The sequence below is a fragment of the Diceros bicornis genome, chromosome 3 (assembly GCF_020826845.1).
Source record: "Diceros bicornis minor isolate mBicDic1 chromosome 3, mDicBic1.mat.cur, whole genome shotgun sequence".
NCBI classification, from domain to species: Eukaryota; Metazoa; Chordata; class Mammalia; order Perissodactyla; family Rhinocerotidae; genus Diceros; species Diceros bicornis.
This window is the reverse complement of record NC_080742.1, coordinates 16235366-16256094: the sequence shown is the minus strand read 5'-3', so window position 1 is coordinate 16256094 and position 20729 is coordinate 16235366. Positions and strand designations below refer to the sequence as shown.

The 20729-nt window shown below is 35.8% G+C and overlaps 1 protein-coding gene across 1 annotated transcript in view; it reads left to right on the top strand.

Moving 5' to 3' along the window:
* The window catches only part of MAGI2 (membrane associated guanylate kinase, WW and PDZ domain containing 2), a 989343-nt gene that overhangs the window by 529098 nt on the left and 439516 nt on the right, over positions 1 to 20729 (top strand). The window contains exon 6 of the mRNA XM_058524198.1: positions 10729 to 10808. Coding sequence (XP_058380181.1) covers positions 10729 to 10808 — 80 coding nt within the window. The remainder of the gene's footprint in view (positions 1 to 10728; positions 10809 to 20729) is intronic.

The window sequence follows — 20729 nt, the reverse complement described above, 5'->3', positions numbered from 1 at the left end:
TAATAAAAGGAAGCCAGCATGACGAGTTGATTAAAGAACTGTTTCCCTACAATGTTTCCAATAATACAACTGTAAAAACCTTTTTTTCTTTTTGATTATAAAATAAACTTTCCTCTTTTAACTGTGTCAGGTTTTGAGATTGTGGAGAAAGGGGACTTAGGAAGACAGAAGTTGTGCTCCTGGTATATAGTAAATGATTAGGCTCTGTCAAGACTTGAGAGAATCCACTGCAATGATTCTATTTATATTCTAGTCAGTCAGCCAGTGTCAGCATTCAAAGAGTCATAAGATTTTTTCCCTGCTCTCAAATTTTTTGTCAAGTTGGGGAAGAGAGACAAATAGTTATAAACAATTAATAAACAGTTTCTGAATATTGTAATGAGAAGGATGCACTTAGCTTAGACTTAAGTAATAAAATGAGGCATCATAACGAAGGTGACATAACGTAGACTTGAAAAGTTGGTAACATGTAGATATAGCATTCCAGGTACAGGGACTGTCACTGCAAAGACCCAGTCCCTGGGTGTGTTAGCAATAGTGAGAAGACCCCCAACCCTGCCACAGAAGTAGGTCTTAGCTGGTGAGTCCTGTGAAATGACTGCTCAGTTTTCGTTTTGCTATATCATTAGTGCTTTTGAAAGACAAGCAGAGGGTTTCGTTTGTTTATCTTCTTCCTATTACCACGAGTGAATAGTATTAGGAGCAGAGACAGGTTGAGTTGGAAAATTAAGACAAAAAGGAGGAGACAGTTTCATTTGTGACAGAAAGCCGAGGCTGAGGAAGACTCATCAAGAGGCTAAGGAGCATGAAGAAGCCTGGAGTTCGGGCTGAAGTGAGAGTGTGATGGGAAGGTGAGTAATGTGGGAGGCAGGAGCAAATGGCCTGCTGAAAGAGGGTATTCCACAGAAGGGAGGCGATCCCCACCCCACCCTTCGTCCTGGACTGGTTTGAGCTCCATCGTTTCTTCCTTCAAAAAAGTTACCTTTGAATCTCAAGACTCAGCGTAATGAGCTCAGGAATCACAGGGCAGGGAGGGATCAGTGTCTTGTTCATCTGGTCCCTCATTTCCACACCATCACAATGTATGCTGCACTTTCCTTTCCCTCTGCTTACCTTTCACTCTGCTTTGCTTTCTCTCAGTTTTCGCTGATTTTCTCCTGGCTGCTTTCACTCTTTGCCCTGGGATGCCCCTTCCCTTCCTAGCTACATTTGACAAAATCAATGTTTCAACCTGCTGTTATTGATCTGTGTGTACCTTAGCTATTGATATCACAATGGATTCTTCGGTGAATAAACTCTATACCATAAAAGCCCCTTGGAAACAACCTGGTGGAGCAGGAGACAAGGAGAGGAGAGGGAACATTATGGGGCAATAAGGACTTTCTTAGGGACTAAGCCATGATGCATCCTGGAATTTCTGGCCAAGAAACTTCTAAAACAAATACTATTTGTAATATAGAAGTTTGCAGTCCTGAAGCAAATTCGCGATAAAGAAAGAAGACAAAAAGGAAAGGTAGAGTAAGTTAGAAGGAAGGTAAAACAGACAAAAGGAAAGGTAGAAAAGAAGGAAAATGAGAGATCTGTGAAGTAAGGAGAGCTTCCTTACTTCAAGGAAGTTCAGTGAGCACTTCCTTCTGGTACAAATATTGCGACAGTCGCTTAGACTAACGGAAGTCTCCCCTGATAGGTAACACCCGCTCATTAAACTTACTGAATTCTGTTTCTTGTGAAATGAAGAGCATGATAAAACAGAAAATAAGTGAAATGAAGAAGAAAGACCCTGTGGTTCTGTGTATAAAATTTAAATATACATATATATTTCTGAATACAAGAGAGGAACTCTGCCTATGCTGAAATGTTAATTTAAATATATCTTTTTCAAAAATAAAAATATGCATAAAAACATTGTGGGTTTTTAATTAAGGTAACAAGTAATTTCATTTTTTTGTTTTCTATGCAATAATGTTTTAAAATAGTTCTTGATTTACTCAGTATTGCAAAATAATTTATATGTCTCAGGACTTTACAAGTTCTGCATTTATTTATTTATTTATTTATTATTATTTTTTTTTGTGAGGAAGATCAGCCCTGAGCTAACATCCATGCCAGTCCTCCTCTTTTTGCTAGGAAGACCGGCTCTGAGCTAACATCTATTGCCAATCCTGCTCCTTTTTTTTTTTCCCCCAAAGCCCCAGTAGATAGCTGTATGTCATAGTTGCACATCCTTCTAGTTGCTGTATGTGGGACGCAGCCTCAGCATGGCCGGAGAAGCAGTGCGTCGGTGCGCGCCCGGGATATGAACCCTGGCCGCCAGCAGCGGAGCGCGAACACTTAACCGCTAAGCCACGGGGCCGGCCCCACAAGTTCTGCATTTAGAAGATGAGTGTTTTTTTCATTGCTGTTCTCAATACTGAACACATGGGTCTACTATATTTCCCACACTCTTCAGAACTGCTTCTTTGATGAATGATAAAAGCAGATTCCTTTTATCATTTACAATGGTATTTAATGGGAAAAGCTGAATATCTGAGAAAGTGTTTTTAAACAACAGAATTTTAAATTGTGAGTGAATGCACTCTTCCAGACATGCTTTAAAGCGTTAATAATGTCACATGTTTAGCAATTTTCAAACTTTCAAATGCATAATGTTGTTTAAAAGCATTAGTTTCCTTAACTCATAACATCATCTTCATTAAAATTATCTTTTAAATAGACAGTGTATTAATTACAAATTCAAATTGGTAATAATAGTTGCCACATATTAAGTGCCTACTTTTTCCAGGCTGTGTTCAGTTTACTTAACAATAACAGCTAATATATTAAGCATGTACACTGTGCTCATTTGATTCTCACTCTAGGAAAATGAGGCTTATAGAAGTAAACAGCTTGCCTGTGGTTGTATAACCAAGAATTGACAAAACCAGGATGCTTTGATTCCATTTATTCAACACAAATTTATTGAGCACATGCTATGTGCTAGAAACCGTTTTAAACCCTGGAATGTCGTGCTCAAGAAAACTGCCAAGATTCATACTTGCATGGAATGTAGTCTGGCTCCAGGGCCCTTGCTCTTAACCCATTTGCTGTGGTGGCTACTTTACACGTATTGTATCATAACCACCCTATAAAGCATCTGACATACCCCCATTTTGTAGATGAGGTTCTGAGGCACCGTTGGACAAATTAGCATTCCCAAGGTCTCTTGGCTTTGTCACCCTGCAAAGCCATTGCCGTTATCCCATACTACTTCCAATATACAAACAAACATTGGCTGAATAAAAAAGAAAACTTTATATTACAAACAGTATTTGTTTTATAAATTTCTTGGCCAGAAATTCACCATTCCAGAGGCTAAATGTTCCATAAAGAAGAGCTGCCACAGGGTTAATCTGGATTGACATGCTTTAGGAATCCCATTAAATTACTTCTTTGTTGGGGAATCAGTTTAGTTAGTGACATAAAAGAGACTGCTATTGCTTTGGCAAAAAACAAAACGACAACAAGAACCTATTTGTTTATTACCATCCTCCTGAATGGCACTGAACGCTGTGTCATCTTAGATAATAGATTTTTAAAAGCAGGCTTTTGAAACTGAAAATCACATCTGTGAAAAATGTCATGGCTGTACATGGTGTCCTAAATTTTTGCAGGGCTGAATTTGCTTTTAAATTATAAACAAGACACACAATTAATCTGTTTCTTCTTATGTTGTTACTTCTGTAACTCCTCAAGTTTTAAGTAAATCACAAATTACCATTTCAAACAAATTTAAAACTTTCATTTATTAAATAGAAGACAAAATACTTGGGAAATTTATTGGAGAGAAAAGTAACATCAGTTTTTTGTTATGAAGCAACACTAGCATAATGCTTTCTCATTCTAGGCTCAGCATCCTGCTAGTCACAAAATCTGGTCTATGCTTACTCTCTTTAATTTGTATTACAGAAATGGTAGATATATTGAATATTTTTTCATATTTTTTTCTTGTGCCTGCACAAGATTCTGGTGCAATCCCCAGACAGAAAATAAGTGTTTTAGACAAAACAGTATGCAACACACACCCACAATATCCAAAACAATATTTATAATAAAACCTTTTTAGAAATGCTTTCTAAACATATGAAAGATAATCTGATGGCAAACTCACATATTTATATGCTTAACAAAAGTTTTAGGAATATTATTTAGGAAACAAATAATCACTATAGAGGTCATTGACAATAACTTTTTATGTGGATTACCAATGTATAAATAGAAAAAATAGTAAAACTATGAAAAATGGAGTCTTGAATGAAAAAACTTCCATTGTTCATCATCAGTTAGATATATCCAATCATTGCCTTAAATAGTTCTTTTTGGAATGATGAGATAGAGAGAAGAGAAAGTCTTCTGGAAAATGATATAGCTATCTTGAGGATTTTATTGACTAAAATATAAAATGTAATCAATTTGTATACCTTTAAAAATGAGTGTTTATTTTTAAAAATACACAAAATACAGTCAATGATATCTATGTTATTATTGTCCCTGAACCTATATAACTACAACTATTGAAACTTTAACATCCACACACATCTTGAATTGCTCAATAGACTCTACAGTATTTACCTGGACCTTGTTTAACTTGTTCAAAAGATTATGTTTCATGCAGCAAAATATCATTGACTTCAGTATCTTATTCTTCTGGTGTAGTATTTCCAAGGATGAAAGTACAATTTAACTACCAGTTGAAGATTGAGATTCAGAATTGGCTTTTTAGGAGGACTTTTTAAATTCAATGCATTTATCATTATTTTAAATATTTTACTATTTTTTAGAGAAAATGAAGCAAAGGAAAGGGTAACATACTTCTTATTCCACTAAAATTCCAATAAAATTTCAGTTGATGAAATATCATCCAATATTTGTTCAATAGTGAAGACGTTATTTTGATCTGTGTGGCAATATAAAGGTAGGAGAGAAAAAAGGAAAAGGAAACAGAAAGAAAAGAGGAAGGAAAGGAGGACATGTCTTAAAATTAGGTTTGAATGGGGTCACCCTCGAGGATCCACTTATGTACAGTCATGCGTTGCTTAATGAGGGGGACACATTCTGAGAAATGCATTGTTAGGGGATTTTGCCATCATGTGAACATCATAGAGTATGCTGAAGGGGAATACATTTGCCACCCCAAAATGTGTCTCTTTAATATGAAGATTATTTTAGGCTGATCATTTTTAAGAAACAAAAGCCTCAGAAAGTTTTTCTCGTTATCTCGCCCTTAACTGCCTAAAAGAATTCAGGTTTTGTTTTTTTGTTTTTTGGTTTTTTTTGGTGAAGAAGATTAGCCCTGAGCTAACATCTGTGGCCAGTCCTCCTCTTTTCGCTGAGGAAGATTGGCCCTGGGCTAATATCCGTGGCCATTTTCCTCTACTTTCTATGTCGGATGCCTGCCACAGCATGGCTGGATAAGCAGTGCTTAGGTCCACGCTCGGGATCTGAACCCGAGAACCCCTGGCCGCTGAAGTAGAGCATGTGAACCCAACCACTATGCCACCAGGCCGGCCCCAGAATTCACATTTTTAAAAACCTGTCTCAGGAAGCGAGCTATGACCTTAGCATAACATGAACTAGGTGGTAGACAGGGAGGAACCTAGAAAAGCCTGTTTGTTGGGTTCCTTTCTGTGTTCTTCTGTTTCTGTGTGGCCAAACACTTGTTTGCCAAATGTTTGCTCCTTTTCACCTGTGAATTGCTTTCCTTCCCTTTGAAATCCCTGACTCTCCCCACCCCCAATATCTTCTTTTGTCTTTAGCTGAGGATGGTATTTAAGGTGAGGTCTTGGGCCATTTTGGTGAGTTACTCAGTTTTCCTGGGTTTCTCCCATGTATATATGTCATTAAACTTTTGTTTTTTTCCCGTTAATCTATCTCATGTCAATTTAATTCTTAAACCAGCCAGAAGAATCTAGAAGGGTAGAGGAAAATTTCTCACTTCCCTACAGTGCTTACACAAACCTAGATGTTATTGCCAACTACACACCTAGGCTATATGGCACTAATCTTATGGGGCCACTGTCATATATGTGGTTCCTTGTTGTTGACCAAAACATCATTATGTGGTGCATGACTGTATACCTAAGAAACTGGTAAGGGTTTTGTACCCTGACTGGGAAAACATAGAGCAAATGAAAAAATAGAATGGAGGGTAGAGAATGGCATGATCTATATGAAAATTTTAAATTTTGCTCCTAATAAATACTCCATCCATTTGATAGCATTTTTATTAATGTAATTCTTTAGTATAGCTTCTAAGACCTAACATTTATATGTAGATCCTATAAGTCAGAATTTATAAGACTTTATTCTGGAAGAATATTCAGATTGGAATGAAGAAAATTTGATTTGAAAGTGGTTTGAATAGAGAATTCAAGTTTATAAGGAGATGTTTCCAGTTGTATTATCTGTGCCTCCTCAGTCACCATGTTCTCTCTTTCATCTCTGTGCACACGCAATTTAATGTAGCGCCTACTAAGTACAAGGCGTTCAACACAAAGGAATTTAAGTAGTGATTACTATCCTCACACAAGAAATAAAGGTCTCGGTTTCTAAACTATCAAAGTAGCTGGGAGAAAGATCCTTGGTTACCCTCTGAGGGAGTGAGATAAAGCACCTCCGTATAACAAGCAAAGTGTTAGGTTTAGTATGCCTCTGGTTTCAGATTATAAAAAACGTTAGACTTGGGAATCAGATCTATCTGGGTTTAATTCTAGCTCCTTTCCTTTCACACACTAGCTGTGTAACCTTGGGCAAGATAGCCAGCTTCTCTCAACCTTTGTTTCTCGATCTATAAAATGAGTTAAAAACACTAGGCACAAACGCTCATGAGCATTAAATGAGGTGCTGCGTGTGAAGATTCTAGTGCAGTCCCTGACCAAGTGGACCATCAGGGAATGTTACGAGACAGTGCAATGGTATGCCATAATATCAGCAGCTTTTCCTGTTGAAGTGAAGCATTTTCTCTGTGAGAAGAAAGTCTCCTCAGAAGATAAGATGTTGTTTAACCTGCTGCTTTTGTCAGTTTGACAAAGGTTAAACTTACAAAATATGCAGAAATTTCTGATTCATTACAAGTCAGCCTATCACATGTCTTTAAGACCATTCTGATATGAATTTAAGCTAGAATTGTAGAGTTGAATGAAATTTCACTTTGGGTTTGTTCCAGTTCTCCAGATAGACTCAGTATATAGTTTAACATCAGAGAAGAGTTTTGGATAAACCATTTTTTAAGGCTTTCATCTGGATTTTTTAACATGACATTGATTGAACTTGAATAGCTACTGACTTCACTTGATTTCTCACTTTTCATGATCATCCCATTAACTTCATCCATAGAAATATAGAGTAATATATTACTATGATTCAAAGTTCCTAGAAAATATTTGTTCCGTTACCCAACTAGAAAAAGTTTCTTTGCAAATGCAGCCTATATATGTGTTTGTGTCTCTTTTGAAGAAACTAGTATTGAAATATAAGATTATATAACATTAGCATCTTACCTTCCTGTCATTTGGGCTCCACAAACTTGAATCAATGCAGAAAACTGATGACCTGCATCTGAATCTACTCTAGCAATGAAAGTGAAAGGAAATCACATCCTCACTCTTGAGAAAACATAGGATGCAGATTGCGAAAAATCCCTCAATGCTCCCATTTTGTACACAGTTTCCTGCCCAATCTTTAATCCTATTTTCAAATGGAATTGTTGAGATTTAAAAATATATAATTTAGGGCCGGCCCGGTGGCACAAGCGGTTAAGTGCGCGCGCTCCGCTGCGGCGGCCCGGGGTTCGCTGGTTCGGATCCCGGGCGCGCACCGACGCACTGCTTGGCAGGCCATGCTGTGGCGGCGTCCCATATAAAGTGGAGGAAGATGGGCACAGATGTTAGCCCAGGGCCGTCTTCCTCAGCAAAAAAAGAGGAGGATTGGCGGATGTTAGCACAGGGTTGATCTCCTCACAAAAAAAAAAATATATATATATATATATATATATATATATATAATTTAAGGGAAGTGGAAAAGCTACTTGGTCTGTTGTCTCCCAAATGCATTAAAAATATCCCCTGTGTAAGGTATCTTGAAGAAGCATGCAAATTATAAGGCTGGCAAGAGCCACTATTGAAAAATACTGTGCTGTATCTTCATGTGATGTTTAAGACAATTACTGGAGGTAACTACTACCCACATTTCTTTCAAAATCATTTCAGAGAGTCAGCTAAAAATGCTGTTAACTATAAGAGACTCAATCTGTCAAAATGTATTAAAGTGACATACCGTTAATGCTAGTTCAACCTAAAAAAAAATCATCCTGTAATGAAATGCTTTATATAAACTCAGGAAAGCTAGGAAATTCACAGTTCTCTACTAAATTAGCCAGTATTTGAGACCCATGGTGGTGTGATATAGAAATGGTAATTTGACAGCCTGCAGTGGCTTAGTAATTGGCCCTTAATACTTATCCATAGATGTGTTTGCTTTTGTGAGTGTGTCTTAGAGACCTAGAAATGACTTTTCTCCAAAATGGGGTAAGGATTTGGAAGAAGCAGGTGTGAGTAAACAGAAGGAAAATTTATTTTCCTTGCCTGCTTCCCAGCATTTCTCCCTAGCACATAAAAACATAGACATCAACACGCACTCAAATACACAAACACACATTTTGAGCTGAGCCATGTCTATAAAGAGCATTTTTTAAATGACCTTTTTTTCAAAATAGGAGCATGAGACAATGAACTCAGCACAGCTCTCCTCACATCGAGATAATCATAACCCCCATTCCATCCATGACGTCAAGTCTTTAGTTCATAGGAAAAGACTAGATGATATTGACATGACTACAAATGAGGACCAGAATGAGATGGAAGTGTCTATAGTACTTTACATCCTTCTGAAACTTGATAGTGAACCACCATCAGATTTTGCAAATGTCAAATTGGAGGGAAATAAAAGCTAGCATACTCTCCTGATAATCTCTAATTTGAGCAAATTCACAGGCTTTATCTTATCACATTATTAGAGCCCTGCTCAGAGAGATCAATCATTGAGGAGTTCCTAAATGTGAAGAAAGTGATGGAGAGTATTTTCTCTTTCCCCCACATGAAAGTCAGAAATAAAAGGGAATCTTCTTCAGGAGCAGAAACATCATAATCCAAGGATTTTAATGTTTCAGTTCTCAATTCAGGGATGGCTCTACAGATAGGCAGATGGGATGATCATCCAGAAAATGTTATTTGAAGAATGCTTTAACACCTTGGAATCTTTTCCCCGCTGCCCATCTTGACTCCATCCTTCCTCCTTCCTGCCTTGAAATTTCCTCCATTAGGCAGGCACTTAGTCTCCAGAAGTTTGCTATCAAAAATGCTGCCTGGGAGAATTTTCTGACCTTTGCACTAAATGCAGATTGATTCATCAGATTATCTAGCCAACCCTTGTGGCTCTGACACAATAAAATACAGTTAAATTTCATTAAAGACAGAGAAAATGCATGTGAAATTGCTATCATCATTATCATTTTAACTTCCTTACAATTCTGGTCAAATATCCCTAATATCTGTCTTTAATTTGTATTTCCAACATGTTTTCCACTTTTCCATTTCATGTTCCATTCATTGACCTTCTGACTCTTCCATATATAAACCTCACACTTTTCCACACCTGTAACTCATTCTTTTTTTTGAAGCCCTCACAAATGTCACATTCTTGATAATTTGTCCATTGGTAGATGAGGTCACTTGAGACAGCTATTCACAGTAAAGATTTTAGCTCCAGTGTACATTTACGAGTCATTGAGTGGTTCTTGAATTAAAGTGTGCATAAGAATCACCTGGAGTGTTTGCCAGCAGTGGAGACATTGTGGCCCCACCTCAAAGATTCTGATTTGGTAGTTCTATGAGGACACAGAATATGCATTGTTAATAAGTCCACCGGGTGATTCCAATGCAGGTGATTCCAGGACCTCTTTGAGAAACACCGCTCTAAGAACATCTGTCTTTTACTTTTTTAATTTCTGGCAAAAGACTCTCCACAAAACATTTTTTTCGAAACAAAAATGTCATTAAAAATTATCATTAATTCCCAGAAATTCCATTCCAGAAACATTAGAATACAGACATTTTTATCCCCTACCTTTCTAGCTGGATGGAAAGTATTTAGATGGGAGACAGCTAAATGTAGGTTAATGAAATTGCTATTAATCACTTTTTGAGAAAATGTAGGAATCCCAAGAACATGCTATAATTTGCATCACTTTTCTGCTGCCTCTGCCAGCTCTGTAGAGGAACAAAACAACTATTTATGAAAAGAGCAGGTTTAAAATGAAAATAATTCTTTTGCAAAACTCAGGAAACAGTATCAGAGCCTGCAAACTGTGCTCTTCCAACTGGAGAATCCTGTATTTGTAATAAATTCCTTTTGCTCTGGATGAGTTCTGCATTTTCAATGAGGTTAACTTGGCAACATTCTAGTTGATTTTAATAAAAATAGCTGCTTTGAGGACAGGGAGCTGAGGTTGCCAAATTTACAGCTGCCTTGCACAATTACTCTTACACCTCCTTCAGGGCTACTTAGAACCAGTAAGCAAATTAAGTGTATCGATTGCAATTTTGTTGGACTAACCCCTCTCCTTTTTTTTTCTTAAGGAATAAACTTGATTCCTTTTAGTATGTGTCTTTTCAGAGTGATCTCTTTTCTTTTCAGCCATAACACAAAGACAACATCATGGCTGGATCCACGACTTGCGAAAAAGGCTAAACCTCCCGAAGAGTGCAAAGAAAATGGTAGGTGATTAAGTTTTTTATGGTGTTTCCGCCTTGCACTTTGAGAGTGTTTGTGTTTCCTAAAAGAGGGTCTCACCTAAAGAAGCAATCTTCTAGTTGAAACCGTTTTAAAGATGTAATATGTGATGCTCAGATAAGAGAGAGAATTAACTCGGCATTTCAGCAGGGCCATGTGGTTTTCCTCTTTCTCTCTGAGGAGACTATGCCCGATCTCCCATCTCTGTCACTCCTGGCCTGACTTTCCACTGCCTTAAGGACTTTTTTGTTTGCAATACGTCTTTCTGAGGACTCTGATCTTTTCATTGGAATCAGACATGCTGTATAGAGAAATGGCATTTGGAACTATAAATAATATTTGAATTTTGTGTTTAGAGGCGTAGCATTCTGCTAGTTATTAAGGAAGCAGTGATATAAAGATCTATACATATGGCTAGTTTCCTTTAATCAAACAGTGAAATAAAGTAACTAATTGCTTGAATGTCCTAGGTTATTCTTAGTATTTTCTAGTTCCTGATGTGATAATATTAACTTGCTTAGAAATCGACTGTTTTCATGTATGTGAAGAATTTTTTTAAACAATTTTGAGGATTAGATGAATGTAAACCTTGTTTTTAAATTTGTAAATTATGTAGTTGAAGTCTGTTACTGATGATACTTGTAATTTTTTGTTGAGTTTAATGTTAAAGGAGCACTTATAATTTAGCTAGCATGATAAATAGCATACTCTCCTGATGACATTATTTGACCACAAGGCTTTATCTAATCAAATTGTTAGAGCCCTGTTCAGAGGCGTCTATCATTGAGAAGCTCTTAAAGGTGAAGAAAATGATGAGGAGTATTTACACTTTTTAAAAAGTTTTTAAAAAGTAAACTTTTTAAAATCTCTAATTCTAAAAGTCCTTTCATTTTAACAATAATTCTGGCTTTCTCAGATAGTATCTAGATAATATTGTTTATTCCTATGTTATAAGATAACTGTTCACAAGCTAGTTATAGTACTGAATTAAATTAAAAATTAGAATATACAATTTATATGTACATATTTGAATGCATAAATATCGAGTTTTTAATCACTATCTACATTGAATTTTATATTTGTAGCTGTATCTGTATGCCTTATGTATAGTAGTACAACTGCATGTGTACTTTTATGAATCTCATAAAATTATTATGTGACCTGGACTTTTGAGCACAATTAGGTTACATTTCATTGACACCAATAAGATATGTGTTGCAATTTATGATAGGTTCTAAATTAAAATGACCTGGTCTTTTATATCTGGGAGTTACAATTTACTTTTGCCACAGATATAAAACCTTAGTATATCCTAATTAAAATGAATATATCAATTTTGCAGTTCTATGGCATATTGAACTTCTCAGCTGTCTCATTCCTTTGAGTTGTTCTTTTTGTTATAAAAAGCTATTAAAGTCAAATTTTAAAATCCTGGGAGAGATGTAGGCATAACATATTGTATAATTATAATATTTCAATGTTATCAGTTCTTCCCACATCTGCACTTATCTGTCTTCTTAGGATGGTAGATGCCTAAAATATGATGCCAGTGTCTGTGAAGCACATGTCATTGAAAAATGAGTCCTAGAATACAGTCTTAAAGCTCAGAATGATTTATAACTGGTCAATTACTATTTGTTTTCATTTTCTACAAAATAAATAATTCATAGATTGTATTCCATATATTATTGGAATGTTTTACAGTGAAAACTAACGTCTAGTTAGTTAGAATGCTGTTATTCTGGCCACATATTTTAAGTTTTCTTGCCAAGAAAAGTGCTTTTAGGTAATATTGTTACTTCTGTTTTATTTTTCTTTTCTTTAAATAACATAGATTAAAATGGCTTGTTTAAAATGTTGGATGTTAATGGATTGCTGTTGAGCTTGCTAGTTAAGTCAGGCCTCTTTAAATGTATTGCAGTTCAGCTCAGATCAAAGTTAGTAATTTGCTGAATGCTGGAATGTGTGTAAAATATGCGTGAAACATGGTAGAGGCTCAAGATGATATCTTTCTCCAGCAACGATTTATCCTTCTTCCACCAGGGAGATAGAGTGGAGGCCAGCTATCTTAATCCAAACTGGAGTTGAGCCAACATGATATTGGGTTGAGTTTTGGTAGGACCCAATCTGTCTCTGGTTTGCTCCTATTCTTTTTTTTTTTCATTTTTTTGTGTGTGTGTGAGGAACATCGGCCCTGAGCTAACATCCAATGCCAATCCTCCTCTTTTTGCTGAGGAAGACCGGCCCTGGGCTAACATCCGTGCTCATCTTCCTCCACTTTATATGGGACGCCGCCACAGCATGGCTTGACAAGCAGCGCGTCGGTGTGCGCCCGGGATCCAAACCGGCGAACCCCGGGCCGCCGCAGCAGAGCACGCACTTAACTGCTTGCGCCACCGGGCCAGCCCAGGTTTGTTCCTATTCTTAGGGTGTTTGCCCATCCGGTTTTCAACCAACAACCTGTGGCAGGTTGGCAAACATTTTCTGTAAAGAGTCAGATAGTGAATATTTTAGGCTATCCCGTCTCTTTACAACTACTCATTGTGCGAAAGCAGACTAGATCAATCATGAATAAAGGGCATGTGTGTCCAATAAAGCTTTATTATGGACACAGAATTTGAGTTTCGTGTACTTTCACATAACAAAATATTGTTCTTTTGATTTTGTTTCCTCAACCATTTAAAAATCTATAAACTGATCTTAGCTCATGGACCATACAGAAAATAAGAGCAGGCTGGATCTGGTTCACAGGATGAACACAGACCTCATGCATTCATGTGGGACCTTCCCCTTGGCAGGTCTTGCACACCAGTATTTTAAAAACATTTTTCTTCTCAGTATTGCAAGACTGCCAAAAAATCTGTGGTGCTTTTCAGGGGTGTTAGCTTAGCTTTTTGCCTCTAGACCTTGCAGCTTCAGAATTTGACAAATGTCATCATGGTATAATTGGCAGTCATGTTTGAGATCTCTCAGGTCTATATTTTGTCACTCCAGTCCCTCAAGATTCCTCAACTCTCTGCTGGTTTCTCTAACCTCCAGCGGTGGCCTTCTGCTCAGGCCAAGCCTGGATTCTTCCCACAGCCCGGAATCAACAAGATCAGCTGCAAATTCTTCCCTCACCTCTCCAGAGTTCTCTCCTCTTCAGCATCTTAGACGGTCTAGACATGTTGTTTCAGCAGTTCTCTGATCCCTTTACACTGTTCATTTTTTACATTTTATCTAGATTTTCTATGTTTTCTCATGAGTTATAGCTGCTTACTCCTAGAAGCAGAAGTCCTACCTATAAGCAGAAATTTTAGTGCAGTAATTTTTAAATTGTACATTTTAGACCTTACTGGGTTGCATACCATAAATTCTTTATTATCATAATTTATATTTTAATCTCTCAAGATTGAATTCCATGATGTTGTATATGTGTGCCTACTACTATGAATGTACATACGTGCGTGTGTAAATGTATGTAGATATGGATCTATAAATGTCTGTATCTTCAGATCTGTTTACAGAGGTGCATAGAGTTAATTCCTTGATCAATTATAATAAGAGGAAGCCAAGTGAAAGAGAGATGGAAGGAGGTATTATTCTTGGGCTAGAGAAAAAGTAGCAAATATTTTCTTGTTGGTATCAAGGGATTAAAGGGAACATGGATGGCTCAGTACAAATACATGTTAAACAACCATTTATTCTATTGACACTAAAGCAATCATTTTGCTTTTTTATTTGAAGGATAATACTGCTACTAAACATAAAAACATATTTCCTCCTCTCATACTCTGGTTGAAAATACTGAAGCCATTGTGTTCTGTGCATTTGTCATAGCTCTGTGCATTTCTGGAGTTTTAGCACTAGTCTACATAGCGGAAAAATGTCTCCACCTACTACTGGATTCTAATATTAGTATTTGGGGGAGTGCTGTTTAGCAAGCCAATGTAGTCTTTTACAAAACGCCACAGAAATAGCAGTAACTGTTAAACACTTTGGATGCAGGATTGGTTGAACTCTGAGTAAACCACCATCATATATGTCCCCAACCCTCTGGATCAGTGCTGTGGGGTTTCTCCTGAGACGTTCCCAATCACAGACCTCCCAGTGGTGACATATCCCACAAGAATCACTGAGCTAGGGTTAATATTGAAAGTGATGCCAGCCTGGTAGGAACATTCTTTTCTTAAAATTGAAATGTGATTAAACTCGGTAGGACTACGTTATCACATTCAGGAGAGGAAATTGTGTGGGATTTGGAGTCAGGGAAAGCTCTACTCCAAACACCAATCTGTGGGCTCTTGGGCAAGTTTCTTAATTTCTTGGAGCCTAAGTGTTCTTACCTGGAAAATGGGAATGATATCTATTTCATGCAGATTTAGTCTCACATGCAAGAAGGCCAGTGCTTGTTGCACTAGAAGCTCTCCATAACTGCGTCTTTCCTTTCCTTCAGATGTGCTCTGAGCCAACAAATTAGCCTCATAGACGACAAGGGAGAAGAAAATCAGAGTAGTTACCCTACCTTAAGAGCTTTGAATTACTCTAGGACGTCCTGGAGAGATGGAAAAGAACAAATCCAGCTAGCTAATTCTGGCCTAACATTAATAGATTGGAGGTTTCCCCCCCTCCATTCTGTTAAACTGGCTCTAAAGTCTCACAAAGTTATAGTTACAGCTGTATGAACTGGGTGACTTCATTTCTGTGTTCTTTATCTATGCATTATAAGTGAGTGTTCTCATGTCACTAGAGAAAAAAAAATCACATAATCTTAACCCATTTACCTCCATGAAAACTGCATTTCAACTGACATTAACTAAAGCTTTGAACTATTACTCACTCTATTAAAAAAAAAAACTGTCCAAAATGTACATGAATGAAGACAGCATAAGCAATGTTTTGTAATATTTATTAAATGGATTTTTTTTCAGGAGAGGGAGGTTGCCTTTCTAAAGTAACAGAAAATACTAATTAGTTTCAGGTTGTTTCTTAAGTGAGTTTTATAAAACTGACACACAGATTTCGAAATGCATACTTTGATTTTCATGGTTCAAATTCTGCTTCTAGACTGCATAGTTTATTTCCCCTTAAATGGGGACTTTGACCTGTTTTCTCATTAAATTTGTATTGTTATCTAGTGATCCTAATTTCTTGAGATTAAATATGCCCAAATTAATTTTACCCTTGAATATTCGTTTTTCTAATCTCATAAACCTGCTAAGATCATGTTTGTAAAGGACTTTGACATTTTTTCACTAGGAAGAATTCATACAAACAGACTCTAAAAATATTAACTATTCAAGTATAAAAACTTTAAAATTGAAAAGTCATTTATACGCAAATGTTGAGCTCTTATCTTTAAATATTATGAACAAATTAATTTGTTCATAACATAATTTTGTTGTTTTGTTTATATACTGATATTTTGGGTATTTTGTAAAAAAATGAGAAGATTTCAAATATTTTAATTGATGCAGTTAGTTCTTATTTTCTTGCCAGCTTGTAATTATTTGTATTAGTCATGATTTTCTATAACAGCACTTTGAAGTATGCTTCATCCAATAATATAGCACCCTTTCTGGTATTTTTGGCTCAGGAGTACTAAGAAATACCAAAAGTTTAGGAATATAAATCTTACGTGGAGGAAATAATAAATTAATCCAAAATAAATCATATAGGATAGATATTCCACTGTTGTGCACCAGTAGCAACTTCTGGGTTGTTTATGGCTGGCATCTGTTCTAGTTGGTCCCAGTCTATTCTGATTGGTTGGTGTCCTCCAGACCATAAAAATTGTTAAATATTTTGAATATTATTCCTGCATTAATTTATGTATTTCTCCCTTCTACCTGTAATTTTTACTGTAGCTATAAAGTAGTACCTATGTAAAGATTATAAAATTGTTCTCCTTTAGTTCTTGATTGCTCAAGTGACTTTTATGCTTAGGAATGAATTATGTCTTGTCCTTAATGCATGCTACCCATCCTTGATGCATACTTACTACGTAATACATAATAAGCACATAGTACATGGTAAATATATAGTAATACATACTTGCTACTCCTCAATGCATTAAGTTTAAAAATAATATTGACATCATCAAATCTGTTATGCACAGTAGCAAAGTAATTTCAAAAGTTTTCAAAATGACTTTTCAAAAACTGTTTTGAAATAATTGTAAGTTCACAGGAAATTACAAAGGAATGTACAGGGAAGTCCCAAACACCCCTCACGAAGCCTCCCCCAATGTTAACATCTTATATAAATATAATACCATATCAAAACCAGGAAATTAACAGTGGTGCAATCCACAGAATTCATTCAGATTTCACCAGTTATACAAGTACTCACGTGTGTGTGTGTTTCCATGCAATTATATCACATACGTAGTTACACGTGACTATGACCACTTCAAGATTCAGAACTCTTCCCTCACCAAAAGACTCCCTCGTGTTACCACTGTATAGCCATACCCTTCCTCTCCAACTACACAATCTCTAACCCTTAACAACCACTAATCTGTTCTCCATTTCAATTGCTTTGCTATTTCAAAAATGTTATGTAAATGGAATCATACAGTGTGTAAACATTGAGACTGGCTTTTCCCCCTCAATTTAATTACATTGCAATCCATTCAAGTGTGTGTATCAATAGTTTGCTACTTTTCATGTACCACTGTTTGTTTAAGCATTTATCCATTGAAGGACATCTAAGTTGTTTCCAGTTTTTCACTAATACGAATAAAGCTACTGCAAACATTTGTATATGGGTTTTTGTGTGAACATAGGTCTCTTATCTGGAATAAATGCCCAAGAATGCAATTGCTAGGTTATATAGAAAGTGAACTTTTAGTTTTATAATAAACTGCCAAACTATTTTCCAGAGTGGCTATACCCTTTTACCTTTCCACCAGCAGTGAACGAGTGGTCCAGTTTCTCTGCATCCTTGCTAGCATTTAGTGTTATAACTATTTTTATTTTAGCCATTCTGATAGGTGTGTAATGATGTTGTATATGGTTTTAATTTGTATTTCCCTAATGGTTAATGATGTTGAACATCTTTTAATGTGATTATTTGCCATCTGTATATCCTATTCAGTGGCACGTCTGATCCTGTCTTTTGCCCAATTTTTAATTAGATTTTTTTTAAATCCAGTTTTGAGAGTTCTTTGTGTATTCTAGATATAAGTCTTCATCAGATATGTTGTTTGCAAACATTATCTCAAATCTGTAACTCATCTTTTCATCCTCTTAACAAGGTCTTTTGCAGAGAAAATGTTTTTAATTTTGATGACGTTCAATTTATCAGTGTTTTCTTTTATGAATTGTGCTTTCAATATCAAGTCTAAGAACTCTTCACCTAGCCCTAGATGCCAAAGATTTTCTCATGTGTTTTTTTCCAAAATTGTATAGTTTTACATTTTGCATTTAAGTCTGTGATCTATTTTGAGTTTAGTTTTTGTATAAGGCATAATGTTTAGGTTGAGGTTCACTTTTTTTCCCCTATGGATATCCAATTTTTTCAGCACTGTTTGTTGAAAAGGTTATCCTTCCTCCATTGAATTGTGTGTGCCCCTTTGGCAGAAATCAGTTGAGTTCCATTCATCTATGTGTCTACCTCTGCACCATTACCACCCTGTCTTAATTACTATAGCTGTATAGTAAGGCTTAATATTGAGTAGATTGATATTTCCTACTTTATTCTTTTAAAAAAAAATATATAGATAGATAAAAGCTTTGATTAATCAGGAAGATATAGCAATTCTAAACTTGTATGTACCTCATAAAATAGCTTCAAGTTATATATGAAGGAAAAAAATGACAAATCTAAAAAGAGAATTTGAAAACTTCACTATCAGGGTGTATGATTTAATGCACCTTTCTTACTACTCAATATATTAAACAGACAAAAAAAAATAAGAAGAAAGATTTGAACAACAGAGAGAGTAACCTTGATCCCAAAGACACATATAGACACTGCACTTAACAAATGGAGAATATACTTTCAAGCACACAGAGTACTTTACAAACATTGAGCACATAGGAGTCAATAGAGCAAGTCTCGACAAATTCCAAAGATGACATTCCTGTATTACAGAAAACTTTAATTATATATCAGTAAAAAGATAACTAAAATATTCTCCATACTTGGAAATTTAAAAACACTTTTCTTTACATGTATTTTTTTCTCAGGTTTATTGAGATATAATTGACATATAAAATGGTGTAAGTTTAAGGTATACAATGTGATAATTTGACACACATATATAGTGTGAAATGATTCACATGATAAGCTTAGTTAATACATCCATCAACTCATGTAATTACCTTTGTGTGTAGGGGGGGAGGTGAGAACATTTAAGATTTACTCCCTTAACCACTTTCAAGTATACAATACAGTACTATTAACTTTAGTCACTGTGATGTATATTAGATCCCCAGAACTAATTCATCTTATAACTGGAAGTTTGTACCTTTTGACCAACATCTCCCCCTTTCCCACACTCTCCAGCCCCTGGCAATCACCATTCTACTCTCTATTTCTATGAGTTTGGGTTTTATAGATTCCACATATAAGTGAGATCATACAGTATTTGTCGGTCTGACTTATGCTTAATGCCCTCAAGGTCCATCCATGTTGTCACAAGTGACAGGATTTCCTTCTTTTTTATGGCTAAATAATATGCCATTGTATATATACATCACATTTTCTTTATCCATTCATCGATCAACGGACACTTAGGGTTTTTTCTATGTCTTGGCTATTGTGAATAAAGCTGCAATGAACATGGGAGTGCAGATGTCTCTTCTAGTAGTGATTCAATTTCCTTCAGGTATATTCCCAGAGATGGAATTGCTGGATCATATTTTAAATTCTAATTTAATTTAATTTAGTTTAGTTCTATTGTTTAATTTTTCTAATTTAATTCTATTTTTAATTTTTTTGAGGAACCTCCATTCTGTTTTCCATAGCAGCTGTACCAATTTACATTCTCACCAACAGTGCACAAGGGTTCTCTTTTTTCTACATCCTTGCCAACACTTGATATCTCTTCTCTTTTTGATAATAACCATTCTAACAGATGAAGTGATATCTCCTTATCATTCTGATTTGCATTTTCCTGATGATTAGTAATGTTGAGCCCTTTTTCATATACCTGTTAGCCATTTGTATTTCTTTGGAAAAATGTCTATTCAGGTTCTTTGCTTTATTTTTAAATTGGATTATTTGGGGATATTTGCTGTTGAGTTGTCTGACTTTCTTATGTATTTTAGATATTAACCCCTTTTTAGATAAATGGTTTGCAAATATTTTCTGCCATTCCACAGATTACATTTTCATTTTGTTGATTATTTCTTTTGCTTTGCAGAAGCTTTTCAGTTTGGTGTAATATCATTTGTTTATTTTTATTTTGTTGCTTGTGCTTTTTGTGTTATATCCAAAAATCCAAGATCAGTGTCAAGGAGTTTTTCCTATGTTTTCTTCTAGGAGTTTTGTGGTTGCAGGTCTTATGTTTAAGTCTTTAATCCATTTTGAGTTAATTTGTGAATAGTGTAAGATAGGGGTCCAGTTTCATTTTTCTGCATGTGAATATCCAGTTTTCTCGACACCACTTATTGAAGACACTATGTTTTCCCCATTAAGTATTCTTGGCTCCCTTATCATATGTTAGTTGACCATAAATGCATGGATTTATTTCTGGACTCTTGAATTCTATTCCATTTGTCTGTGTGTCTGTTTTTATGCCAGTACCAAGTGTTTTGTACTTTAGCTCTGTAACGCAGTTTGAAATCAGAAAATGTGATGCCTCCAGTTTTGCTTTTCTTTCTCTAGGTTGCTTTGGCTATTCAGAGTCTTTGATCATTCCACACAAATTTTAGGATTGCTTTTCTATTCTGTAAAAAATGCCATTGGAATTTTGATAG